General features: G+C 47.5%; 2 protein-coding genes across 2 annotated transcripts; one reads left to right on the top strand and one right to left on the bottom strand.

Moving 5' to 3' along the window:
* Window positions 1-662: 662 nt before the first annotated feature.
* Window positions 663-4,226, top strand: LOC124698086 (peptide chain release factor PrfB2, chloroplastic-like). The gene is made up of 8 exons (XM_047230609.1): window positions 663-1,045; window positions 1,307-1,519; window positions 1,658-1,759; window positions 1,902-2,039; window positions 2,205-2,509; window positions 2,751-2,904; window positions 3,328-3,593; window positions 3,960-4,226. Exons 1-7 carry the CDS (start codon window positions 707-709, stop codon window positions 3,460-3,462), a joined length of 1,386 nt encoding a protein of 461 aa, XP_047086565.1. The 5' UTR covers window positions 663-706; the 3' UTR covers window positions 3,463-3,593; window positions 3,960-4,226.
* Window positions 4,227-4,400: 174 nt separating this feature from the next.
* On the bottom strand, window positions 4,401-5,807 carry LOC124698085 (probable glycosyltransferase 4). Its single transcript, XM_047230608.1, has one exon. It carries the CDS (start codon window positions 5,805-5,807, stop codon window positions 4,401-4,403), a length of 1,407 nt encoding a protein of 468 aa, XP_047086564.1.
* Window positions 5,808-13,949: the final 8,142 nt, after the last annotated feature.

Below are 13,949 nucleotides of genomic sequence, written 5' to 3'. Positions count from 1 at the left end.
AATGATTGAGGACTTTCTCCGCAATGGGATTAACTATGCCACAAATGAATATTTTAGTATAACTTTACATGAGATGACATTCATGGATTTCTATCACCACATCGAGATTATAAGTCTATATTTTTCTGAATAAATAAATTATACACCATTTTTTTGCTATAATTTGTTGTTGGATTATTGGTATGTGCAATCATACCACCAGTTAGTGTCTACACGTTAATCTTTCTTTACTCTGATAATTTGTTAGAATGATGATTTTATAAATAATTCATGAAAAATACTTTTATACTTACAAGTATAGGTGTGGGTTTCTATCCCAATCCATTTTACTTTGAGATTCAAATAAAAGAAAGTGACAGACAAAGAAATCTTTCTATCTACCAAGCCAAACGGTGATCACGAGGAAGAAATCGATAGTCCAGAACACACCTGCACTTAGGGTGTGCAAAAAATACAAAATCCACTCACATAATTCATCAAGTTGTATGGTAGAAATTCCGCCGCAAGGTGGGGGCTTTCATTTCATCTAGTTAGTTAAGAGCCTTACCCGCAAAAAAAAAAAGTTAAGAGCCCAAGATCCTAATTTATACGTACGTCTTGTGCGAAGCAAAAACGTCTTCTGTTAAGCCGTCTCAGCCAACAAGACACACGAAATAGTGCTTCTCCAGTCAAGCCTTCCCCGCAACCACCGTCGGAGGCGGCGGGAATGGCTTCCCGCCTCCTAACCAGATCAACCGCCGCCTTCCTCCTCTCTCATCTCCGCGCCCGGACCCCGAACCCTATCCACCACCTCCTGCCCCATGGAGCTTCCCTTCTCGGACCCGCTCACGCCATTCCTGCCGCCGCCAGATCATGCCTCCTTGAGCCGACTCGGTGGTTCTCTTCCCCGGCGCCGGTGGTGGAGGCTCCGAGGACTGCTGATGGACTGACTGTGGACTCGATCGCCGACAAGGGCTGGACCATCCTCGCCGAGGCCGAGAGCGACTGGCGCAGCCACGCCGCCGCCGTCGCGCAGTCTATCAAGCTTATCAAGAAGCGCCTCAAGGTCCAGTTTCTTTAGGACACTCAATGCTCTCACATCTTGCGTATGATTAGTAGGTCAAATGCCGAATATTATTGCTTTTTTGGGGTTTGGATGGGCGTCTCAGGTGATTGTTCCTGTCAAACATATCCACAAACAGCTAATGTGCGTTCCACGTGCACGTTTATATGAGTGTACACGTGCGAGGATGTATTTTTTAGACACATTTTTTTGCATAGCTGCGAATAGACTGTAAGGTTCTCGAGCTCTATTTTATTTGCGCAGTGGAAATGGTTACTGGAGAGATCGAAGCAATTGGCTGTGGTATTGGAGAGACCAGACCTCTGGGAGGATTCAGTTTTCGCTGGGAAGGTTAGTCGTGAACAAGGTGAGATCATGGGAAAGATTAAGGCAGTGAACCAATTCGAGCAGCAGTTGATGGAGCACATTGACATGCTGAGGCTTGCACGTGAAGAGGGCGATAATGAACTTGAGACGGTGAATATCTATATACATTGCTCATTTTGCATAATTACATATTGCATACCTCCAAATTCAGTTACATGGACCTTTACTGGAACACCTCATGGTGCAAATGAGCTGCTTGTTTATCTGCTTTTTAACTGACTTGTGCAGGAATCCATGAGAGCGTTAGCCGATATGAGAATAGATGCAAAGGAGAAAGAACTCAATGCATTGCTTTCTGGAGATCATGACCCTTACCCTTGCTTCATTGAGGTATATTCGTTGCATCGTCCTAAGCAATTTAAGTGAAGTCCTCACTCTATAACTCTTGTACAGTTGCTGGAAAAATTGGAGCAGTATTGTTTCTTTTATGCTTCATAGTGAGCGGCATTCCTCACATTGATGTCATAAGCAGGTTCAAGCTGGAGCCGGAGGCGTTGAGAGCATGGATTGGGCTGCCATGATTATGAACATGTATAGATCATGGGCTCAACGACGGGGTTATACAGTCACTATAATAGAAGAAATGCCTGGTGAACTAGCGGGAATCAAGGTTTACTTATTTTCTAATCACTTCCCATCACTCAATCCAGTCAACTCACCACATTATAGGATGTGGAATCAAGCCATGTGGTTTTTTTTACTATCTGTGAAATTCTTATTTAAGGATGATTCTTAGCAGAACTTTTGATCCTATTCTTAATTCTTGCTATTCCAGAGGGCTACTATCAAAGTTGATGGTGAATATGCGTTTGGATATGCCAAATCCGAAATAGGAGTTCATAGATTAGTGCGGATTTCTCCGTTTGATAGTGGAAAGCGGCGTCACACTTCCTTTGCTGCTGTGGCTGTAATACCTATTCTTGGTGATGCTTCTAGCCGATACCAAATAAACGAATCAGATCTTCGAATAGAACGCTTTCGTTCTGGTGGACCTGGTGGCCAGCATGCCAACACCACAGAAAGTGCTGTTAGAATTGTGCACATCCCAACTGGTACAACTGCAACTTGTCAAAATGAAAGGTAATTTTGATGCATTCAGTATTCAAATGTCTAATCATAGCTCAATTAATAAATATTAATTTGTTGAATATACCCTAGCATCTTTTTTCATACCCTCTTAACTGGTAAGCTATTGGGACTTCCTGAACCAAATTGTTTCCAAGAACCCAGATTCTTAGTCAAGCAGAAATATTAGTTTGGCTTTTTCTTCGTCTGCATGACCAGAACATATCTGCTACTAACTTGCTCTTAATAAATGCAGATCGCAACATATGAATAGGGCATCAGCAATGGCAGTGCTCCAATCTAGGTTGGACCAGCTTGAGATTACCCGTCAAGCACAGATGAATGCAGAGCACACACAATCACTCAATGAAATAAGCTGGGGCAACCAAATAAGATCCTATGTGCTCCATGTGAGTCTTCCATCTTTTGAGATAAATAATATGAGCTAGCTTCTTTGGCAAGGATAGAGATACCACTTCAGTTTGCAATACCCATGATATGCTTCAGAGCTAATCCAATGCATAGTGCATACATCACTTTCTTTTTTACATTGTTTGCGTCCTCGCATGCTACAGTTTGAGAATCCAGAATGAATCGAACACTGCTAACTTAGTTCTTAATATACATTATGTTATTTTTGGATTTTCTGCTATTTAGCTTTGTAATGAAATTTCAAAGAAAACAATGCAAATTTTTTTGTAGAGTGTCTTGTTATTCAAATGGGCTAGCTCATCGAATATAGAGAGATGTGTAAAGATCATAATCTAAGCATATTTGTACCATTGTACTTGTATAGTATTTCTGACATTGCTGATATATTTTCCTTCGTACAGCCATACCGTATGGTCAAAGATCTCCGAACAAACTATGAAGTGTCTGATCCTGATTCAGTCCTGGAAGGCGACATAGATGATTTTATTCTGAACTTTTTGTCATTAGCACTGGATAAAGCTGATGAAAGTGTCTGAACACAAACCATGCTTATCATTTATTGTTAGCACCAAACTGACTGTGATAGTGTCCAGCTGATAGCAGGAAGGGCTATTATTTTCTTTATTACTGCGCTGACAAATACAACAGATACCTCAAGTGGCGAAAGGTGCGGAATTATTGTCAAGTTAGTTTCGTCGGATAAATGCTCTAGCCTGTGTTAGTAGTTAGAGATGGTAATCTAATGAAAATATGCTTGTTTAGAGAAGCTAATATAATGGAACTATGCTCGATTGCTAGCCTATATCCTGATTTACATATTGCTTCTATCATTGGTGAATGGTGATTGAGCACAGTGTCTGTTCTCAAGCTGGCATGTTGCCGTGATATCAACCTGCTAGGGAGTCAACCATTGTAGCAAATTTTCCCTTCATTTTTATTGTTACATACTAGTCATTTTCCATGAAAATATGCTGTAAAATTACAAGATGGTAGTGCTAATGATCTGACTTCAAACATATATTTGATTTGTCAGGTTCATCAAGTATAAGAGGAAGTGCAGTTTCTTGCTTCTTGCTGTTATTTCTAGAGATGAGACTCCTTTCACTTACGTAATGTTCAGATACACGGAGGCTACTATAATTCCTTGTATTTTGTAGTGTCAGTAATTCGGTGTTCATAGTGTGAGTCCGCTGTGCTTACCGATGTAGATTTTTTTTATGCCTTGCCGTTTAAATAAAGCTGTAAACTTTCTATCTCATTATTTTTTGTTGTGGAAATGAAGAAAGAATCATGCATAACAGTTAACACAGCATTTTGAATTTTGGATGGGTACTAACACGACCTTGCATTTCCCAACAGAAGTCAGTACGAACAACACAGTTGGTACCTGCCTACTTACATAGAGAAATTTGTATCTGTAAAACATTACATGTTCCATGTTGACATCCAAACCAATGGAAGGAACTATAGATCACTATGGCTTGTTGGCCCTGAATGTCGGGTGCAGAAGCCGGCCGATCTCATCGTCGTCGGCGTCCATCGGCCTCCCGGTGTCATTCCTGACACGGCGAACGGCCGTGGTGTTGAGCGACTCGTGCTGAAACCCGTAGAGCTTGAGTATCTGGTCGTCGGCGAAGTTGAGCGCGCGCTCCATGCCTTGCCGGCACCTTGAGGCCTCGTAGCTCGCGCCTTGCTCCCCGCACGGCTTGCATCCGACGAAGTGCGTGACGAGCGGCCAGCGGTCGTCGCCGAGCCCTGGCCGCCACTTGCTCCTCATCTCCTCGTACCTGTCGACGATGGCCTTCCAGTAGCCGTGCAGCAGGTAGGAGCTCTCCAGGAACACCTTGTCCGCCCACTTGTCTCTCTGCGTCGCCAGCAGGTACACGAGCGCCGACTGGTCGTCCGCCTCGTACGCCGCCCGGTTCGACAGCGCCTCCGCGAAGATCTTGCCGTACTTGTCGCGCACCGGGCCGCGCGGCCCCATTTGTGCCCAGGCGTCGAGGAGGTCGAGCGACCACCGGCAGTTGCGGATGACGAAGCTGCCGGCGTTGGTGCCCATCCAGTTCCTGGCGCCGTACACCGCCTCGTCCCAGCCGTGGATCACCAGGTTGTGCCGCGCGTACTTGCCCCACGGCGGCTCGAACAGCATGTCCGTGAACACCACGTCGGAGTCCACCCACCAGAGGAGCTCCGTCTCCGGGTGCGCCACCATCAGCGCGCGCAGCAGCGGCAGCTTCGTCCAGAACCCCGACATCTCCGCGTCCAGCACCGCGTTGCTGTAGAACACGTCGAAGCCGTGGACGCGGCAGTAGTCCGCCTTGTTCTTGAACGCGCGGAGGAGCACGTGGTCGCCCTCCGGGTCGCTGCACCGCCGCGGCGACGACCCGGTCACCACCAGCACGCGCGGCCGACCCGGCGCCACGTAGGCCGGAAACCCCGGGTGCGCCGCCAGCCACGCCGCTCTGCGAGCGTCGTAGTCCGGCACGGCAGGGCCCAGCGAGTACGGGCGATCGGTCAGCTGACGCACCGGCGGGAGTGGCGGCTGCTGCTCCTCCCGACGCTGCTCCTCGCTGGGAACGGCCTCGGGCGACGGTGGCGGCGCGAGGCTGGAAACAGCCACGGCGGCCTGATCAGGCGACGGTGGCGGCGCTTTTAGGTTCGCCGGCGCACTGGCGGCCGGAACGTCGCGGCGGACGTACTCGATGCGGATGCGTGGGAGCGCAACGTCGGACGTGAACAGGAAGAGCGCGCACGGCGCGACGATGAGCAGGACGACCGTGATGATCGGCACGGTGAACATGGGTTTCTGCCTGGCTCGCCTCTCCCCTCCCGCTTGCCCGCCGGCCTGCTCCTCCGCCATCGCCGACGACGGACGAGACATGCAAGCGCGACACGGCTGCACCCTACACGCTCTACTCTACTCTACTCTACTCACGCACGGTAGTACCACCCCTGGTTAAATCAGAGAGGCGATCGATTACGCGTCGGGGTTTGGAGGTTTAATTCATTGCCTTCCTTGACGGCGACCGGCGCCGGCTGGTGCTTGGAGTCCTTGTGAACGCCTGCACAGTAGATTATACTCCGGTCATCCCAGTGGTTGCCATCTGGCCTGCCGATTCCGCACATACGTAAAAATGGCAGGCGCATGTGACGCGGACGTTTAAGATAGCACCAAATCGCGTTAGCCAACTAACAGAAATTAATCCATTTCCTAATCGCGCAAGACATACCGCTTTAGCGATGACAATAATTCCAACTTTTCCGCGTCGCCAGCAAATGCTGCTGTTGCAATCTTGGCTAGGTTTCCTTGTGGCGATCTCGTCCTGGCGTTTGTTTCCAAATATATGGAGGTACGATTGCTAGCCGTGGAATAGAGGGAGACAGACACCTCTGCGAAAGGAACTGAATGTTGTGATTTCAGACTGAGAAACCGATCACATTTCAGCACCGCCAACTCACAGGCTCTTAGCAAAACCTGGATTGGAAGCAGGACAACGTGAAAACTCGGTCAGAAAGAACAATGTGAAATAAAATGTCTGCATCGATCAGTGCCGTGTAGTTTCCCTTCTTTAGCAGCACTCGTTCAGTGGACGCCGCAGTAGAAGAGCTGGCAGTCAGGCACTAGCCATCTTACAACTCCAGCAGTTTTAGTTGTTTCGATATCTTCAAGCACAACATACATTCGACAAAGCGTTTGTTCCGTGCACCAGAGGTCCCCTGTACGTTTTAAAGATTAAAGATTTCCAAAAGCACCAAGCTGAGCTAAACCTGCAGAATATCATTGTCAAAATCTCACCAGATCCAAACCTTAAAGACAAACATAACCAAGATCACAACTTCAAAGCGGCCTACTTAACATGTCTATTTTATTTCAAGAGCCTTTTATACGAATCCCAGACACATTTATAACACAGCAAATGTAGGCGAGTCCAGGGAAATTGTGACGCAGCTTCTATTCCTCTTCTTATGACTATACCTGTGCATTTCTCGGGCCAGGCCGGGCCTCGGGCTGGGCCGACCAAGGCCCGACGGGAAAAAACTCGGCCCAAGCCCGGCCCATCGCAGTGAAAGCACATCGGGCCTCGGGCCGGGCCGCTTCAGTAAATGGCATATAATCACGGCCCAGGCCCAGCCCATCCTGACCATTGGGCCAAAAAATCAGGCCCAGGCCCAGCCCAGAGACATGGTCGAGTCGGGCTTGGCCCGGGAATTTCGGGCCGGGCCGGGCTGCCCATGGCCAGATATGCTTATGACCATATCTGATCTTCAATTTTTATAGTTCTCTTCCTTAAAGTAGAAGCCTGGAGAGAAAGCGTCATCGCCTGAGAAGTGCGTGCACATGCTAAAACATCAGTTTTATCACCTCTTGTTTGTAACCCAGCCTAGTATCTAAACATGAAGATGCATACGAAATAATCTCTGTAGGTGTTTTTATCAACTTCAGTTCAAAACATGCTCGATTTCTTAACCTCCATAGTGCCCAACACAAAACTGTGACTCCAATAACATGCAAATATGTCTTGCCTGGATTTTTTTTTTTGCTATGCACGTAAAATATTGAGTAGGATTTGCAGGTCTATCTCTGGCACCAAGTGATTTGCTAACTACACATAACATGTACATGTACTTAACTGCATGACACAAAATGAAAATATGATGAATTGTTTCCAAATGATCACAAAACCTGCATTTGAAATCCCCCTGCCAACCCCTTTGCTGCATATTATCTTTAGTTGCAACAATGGCATTATGCCAAATTAACCACAACTAGATCTTTATCTTTGGTGGAATCCTAGCTTTCCAAAAATATTTAAAATTTATATTCGCCTTATTCCCATGCAATTTCTCATTCCATGATTATACAGAGAAAATGCTAGATTCTGTCAAATTCCAAATAGGTTCTCATTCAACAGAGGTACATTAGCACCATAAATTTTCTATTCATTAAAAAAACAAAAAGATGTAGAAACATTTTTCTTCAGAGGATGAGATGTGCACCAAGCATCATCCCAAAAACTTATCTGATTCCTATCCTCAATTCTCATACTTCTGTTTTCCATATATGTTTGTCTAACACTAAGAATAGCACCCCAACAAGCAGAATCAAATTGCTTATGATCAACCAAACCTATAAGTTTGAAATGGACATGCTTTGCTTCAATCAAATCTTGCCACAGACCCTCACAACTTTCTAATTTCACCATTATTTGCATAAAAGACTTATATTAAGTTTTTGCAAGTTTTTCATCCCCAAATCCCTTTCTCTTTTGGTCTATAAATAATTTTCCATTTAAACATATGGTATTTTCTAGTAAAATGTCTCCCTTGCCAAAACAATCGTCTCTCAATCTTCAGCAAACTTCATTGAAAGTATCAGGAACTCTAAACATAGACATGTCATAGATGTAAATTCCGTTAAGTGAGGTATCTATCAAGACCTTTCTCACACTAAGAGACATAGTACCACCTTGCCACCCATCCAAATGTTTCAAACTTATTTCCTCAATAAATTGAAATCTTTAATTCTAATTCTAGAACCACTCACACTAGCCCCAACATATTTCACAGGAAGTTAAAAATTTCAGCTGGCGCACCGGCGGGAGTGGCTGCTCCCTCGCTGGGAACAGCAACGGCGGCATCGGGCGTCACCGCGCCAGTGGCGGCGCGAGCCTGGAAACAGCCACGGCGGCCTCAGGCGACGGTGGCGGCGCTTTTAGGCTCGCGGGCGCACTGGCCGCCGGAATGTCGCGGCGGACGTACTCGATGCGGATGCGGGGGAGCGCCACGTCGGACGTGAACAGGAAGAGCGCGCACGGCGCGACGATGAGCAGGACGACGGTAATGATCGGGACGGTGAAGTTTCTGCCTGGCTCGCCTCTCCCCTCCCGCTTGCCCGCCGGCGTGCTCCTCCGCCATCGCCCACGACGGACGAGACATCAGACATGCACCTTACACGATCTACTCCTCCGCCATTTTTTTTGATGAAGGAGTCAGTGTTACTTATCCAGAATCGTCTACATTTTTTCGATGAATTGATCATACATTCATACGCTGGTAGCGCCAGCTCTGCCACAAACAGTTGGACTCTACGTTTATACTTATGTATCTACTAGCCTCGTGTCAGGGAAAGTCAAGAAGATTTGTTTGCGATGGGCAGAGAAGGAGAGAACACATTCATAGATTGAATTTGTTGCCAGAACCAAACATACGTTTCTCAACAAATTAAGAGATCGAACACCTCGACACAGCCAAAAACAGCTCGCCTCGATCGGTAGGCTCATACACTATATCATCATCTCAGCAAGCAGCTCCTCGAATTCCTCCTCGTGCCGGGCTTTGCACTCATCGAGGAACGCGCAATCAAACGGCGAGTACACGTCGTCGTCCTCTTCGTCCGTCAGTTCGTCGGCCACCGCCGTCGCATCGGCGCCGTGATCCAGGAATCGCGCCTCGTGGCGTGCTTTGCACTCTGCGTAGAATGCGTTTGATGTGAAGTAGTCGTGGTCCTCCTCGTCGTCCCCCTTCTCCTCCTCATCCATTATCTTGCCGTCGACATGGTCGACCAGATCAAACGGGCATTGGGGATCGTCTTTCTCCTCCTCTTCTTCGTCCGGCATTTGGTCGGCCACAGCCGTCGCATCGCCGCCCTGATATAGGAACTCGGATATGCCAGCCTTCTTGGCTGCCTCGGCCTGGTCTTCCTTCATGGAGCAGCCGTCCTCGGCTGTCCTTTCTGTTGCGCACGTCTCGAGACCGTCCGTCAGCGCCATCCTCGTCGGTGCACCCTCATCGCCGGTGGACGCCTCCTCCGGCTGCAGCATCGGTACGGCTGATTCGCTGGCCATGGTGCAGGGGTTCGGAGAAAACTCGTCGAGTTTCCAAGTTACCTCTTGGACTCGATTTCGATACGCGCTCATCTAACATCTATATAAAGGTGCTAAGGCGGTGGTGAACACTAGCTAGCTCCGTTCTGACTTGTGACTTCCGAGTCGGTATAGCCGTATAGGGTCCTGTCTTGGAATTCCTTTCGGCACCGGATTCACAATTAACCTGCCTGCCAAGCTAACCAGGAAGATTGCGTTGCTAATTGCTATGGTAAAATTTCACACGACACACTTAAAATCTACTGTAATTGCCTAGGGCTCGTATCGTTTTGGCATAGCCTTGCCGGCCTGGTAGAATTATTGGCCTTTTCCATCCATGGTCGTACGTGTAACGTGTTTAGGTAATGTCTTGTCTTACTCGCACCCATAAATCCAAAATGGTTGGTTAATGTTAGTTGTGTGTTTTGTGGGGAAGAGGGGTGCGTGGAATGGTTTACACGGTGTGCGAACGTAGTGGGAGACTGGGAGTTCGCCTCGCATGGCCGTGGCCGTCTGTCTCACCCGCATTGTCTCGGCTAGTGTTGGCTACCTCCCCCCAATTTTTAGCTGATTAGTTCGATGACATTGTTAGTTTATTCCTCCTATAAATATTCCAAGAGTACCCGGCCAGCCAAGGCACCTGAGAGGGGCAAAACAATCTGGTTCGTTGGTTTCACCATGCACAGTAATATGACCATCCCGCTTTCTACCACAACCGTCCATTGTAGTAATTATTTTGTCACTGGCCGTTTCTGGATAAGAGTGCATGACAATTGGGCCCAACCAGGTGTGGAGCCGGCAGCAAGAGGCAGCGAGGACAGCTCGTTTGCGTAGGAGCAGCCTTTCTTGGTGTACGCGCGCGGCCAGCGATAGAAACCTAGATCGGTGAACTGCTCCACCCAATCCGCTGCCTCCTCTCCTTCCCAATCCCCTTCTCTCTTCCTCATCCAATCCCCACCTTCTGTCACCCAAAATCGCCGCCGCCTCCTCTCTCCCACTCCACGAGCCGGTGCAGACGGCTCAAAAGGTTCGCCCCGAGGTCGACCTCGCCGAGCGGCAAGCAGGCGGAGCCGTAGGGGACGGCCACGGCGGCGTGCGTGAGGAGGCGCCGCAGGAGTGCGGCCGGGCCGTCGGGGTCGGGGCCACGATTCGGCGACCAGGCCAGGGCGCCGTAGCAGCAGCTGGCGGCGGCGGCCAGGCCAGGGCGAATTGGGGTGGGGGCCGCATCTCGCGTCGCACGCCGCCAAGCGGCGAGCAGGCGAACCGTAGGGGACGGCCACGGCGGCGTGCGAGAGGAGGCGCCGCAGGAGCGCGGCCGGGCCGTCGGGGTCGGGGCCACGATTCGGCGACTAGGCCAGGGCGCCGTAGCAGCAGCTAGCGGCGGCGGCCAGGCCAGGGCGGATTGGGGTGGGGGCCGCATCTCGCGTCGCAGGGATGGTAAGTCCTTAGATTTTCTTCTCCTCCTGGTTCCTCTCCCAATTTCTCCCAACATCTCTTTGCCTTATTCACTTGCAGAGTGCTTTTACTAATTTAGTGTGAAATTGCAATCAAGCTTTCCTTTTCTTTTTGTCTAATTTTAGATGTGGGCTTTTGTTGTTGGAAGTTATTCGAATTTATAGCTTTAAATTCGAATAGCTTCAGCATGATTGAGATTGTAATATACTTATAGCTTTACTGTAGTTTGAGAAGCTATTCGAAATGTGATTCTCATGACCGCTGGAGCATCTAGATTCCTGCTTCTTGACGTGGACATGGTTCCTGTTTCTTGACAGTGTTTGACCCTTCCAGGTTCGATGTATGCATTGCAAGCTAAAAGAAATTAGTACAAAATAGATAACTTTGTGACATGCTGATGGTAGATTTTGTTTTACAGCTGCAGAACATGCCAAAGAACAATAATCCAAGAAAAAGGAGGGGTTAGCATCGTTTGCAGTATTTCATATTTAGAGGCAAGAATGTCAGGTTCAATCTAATTTTAATTTTGGTTATGACGCACTGCTACATATCTCTTTTCGTAGAAATGAAAAGGTCAAGTGTTTACACATGGCCAGCTCTGCATGCCAGTGTTGTATATGGCCTCTAAAAAATCACTTTGCATATTGACTGAAAATAAGGATGGCACATGTGGTTAATTGCAATCTTCTCCAGTCACCTGATAGAATTTACTAATTATTTTTTTCATGGAATTGATATTGTAGTGGTCTTTACACCTACAGCTTACTCTAGCTAATTTGGGTGTGGAAAGTATATTTTTGTGATATTCGTACTTTTGTTTAAATGTAGGCCAAACTGCGGTAAATGTGTTTCTTGATCATGCACATACTGTTGTGGATTACCTTTCCGATTCTTCTCTTTTCACGATGGATTAGTTTATGTAAGTTGTTAGAGTTTTATTCACGAATTTTGAGTATGTGCATTTCTAATATTCATGCATCAGTTTGTCAGTTATCAAGTTCTCGCGTTATCACTGTGCTCCAGAGCTTCTTTTCATAGCAATTGAGTAGAGAACATTAGTTATATTAGCTCCACTAGATATGTTCTTCCTGAGTCTTTTCATGAGAAGGTTTTCTTATCTTTGGAACCTTTTTTTTGCACATTCTAAATGTATACCTACTTGACATGGTATTTTCCTTTCGCCTTTCATTCTGGTATTTGAATGAATACCGATTCTGGCAACTCAGCAATAGGTGTCATATAGATTTACAGATTGCCTAAAATAGCAAGGCAATTCTATAATTATGAATTTCTAGCCGTCATCTCTCTTCCATCAATTCTTGATTGGGCTCATCAGGTTTGAACTATGAAGTACTTTCAAACCAATATTCCTTCAAATGATTTCAGCTGATATGTTATTGACGATAGTAACACTACAGCTCACTAGGTGCACGAAATGAAATTGCCTTGCTCATGAATCGTTTACAATACGCTCATATATTGTTTTTTGGCCTCAGTTGTGTCTTCATTTGAGAAAAAGTTGTGATATGAAATTTATCCCAGGCTAAGCTTTGTCTCGCTATTGTTTCAGGTGTGCTTGAAATTCTTCTATTTGGATGTAGGGTCATGGTTTGCTTGCTTCCTCCGTAAGTATTATTGTTTGTGTTCCTTTTTGGCAAGGATACTGTTTCTTCATTGACATATTATGCTCTATTTTACCCTCTATCCTCTCCATACCACTATTTTCCTCTCTTTTCTGTTGTACTCCGTTTGCAGCTCGTATAGTGCTTGATTCTCTGTCAAAGAGTATTTTCTGCTCATGGAGTGCTTGATGAATTGCTTGCAGGAAACCCAATGGTGTTTGTCCTAAACGAGGTTGTTGCTGCCTCGCTGCGTTGGCCTTGTGCCTCAGCCTCGTGCAGGGGTTGCTGCTGCCTCCCTCGGTGCCTCGGCCTCGTGTAGGAACCAAATGGTGTTTGTCCCAAAAGAGGTTGCGTCAACGTCAGTTTCAGCACCGGCGGCAACCGTTGGTGTTCGTGGTGTCCATCTGTAGGTATTCATCCTACCCCTTTATGTTTGTGGTTCTATTTATCACTTCCCTGTGACTCGTCGTGGTTTATTGAGTACAAATGATCAAATGTTTTCGAATTGAGGTATATTTCCTGTGACTCTCATCGTGGTATATTTATTCAAGTCGTTAAGGGTGCAGGCCTATATGATAGAATTTCGCAAGCTTTTTCTGTGCTTTCGCCCGTCCAAACAGTTGGGATCCAGGCTGACCACAGAACTCTCATGCAGTTACTTTATGGGCAATCTAAAGGTATAATTGTTGCACCCCCATGGAGACCAACGAGACTATCCACGGCAGCCACCCGTCGCGCAAGGGCTGGGCATTCGCGTTGCTTCTCCTCCACCAACAGGACACGTGGCGCATTATGATTGGACGTAAACAGTACTGGTGAGACAAAAATGAGTGTCCAGCCAAACCCTAGACAAATCTTCCCCAATCCCCGCATACATTCCTTTTTGTCTCCCTCGCGGCCGCCACACATGGAATCGGGCTCGACCTTGAGGACGGCCGTCTGCTCGAGCGAACTGAACAGCCCGATGATGATGGCCGCGGCCAGCACCAGCGGCGTGGTGCCATACACCCACGGGGGCATCCGCATCCGGCCACAATGGCATGGCCGCTGAGAAGTTGCAGCCAGCGGTCAGACGCGGGGACG

This window comes from Lolium rigidum, chromosome 3 (genome assembly GCF_022539505.1).
Source record: "Lolium rigidum isolate FL_2022 chromosome 3, APGP_CSIRO_Lrig_0.1, whole genome shotgun sequence".
Lineage (NCBI taxonomy): Eukaryota > Viridiplantae > Streptophyta > Magnoliopsida > Poales > Poaceae > Lolium > Lolium rigidum.
This window is presented reverse-complemented; position numbering and strand designations above follow the sequence as displayed.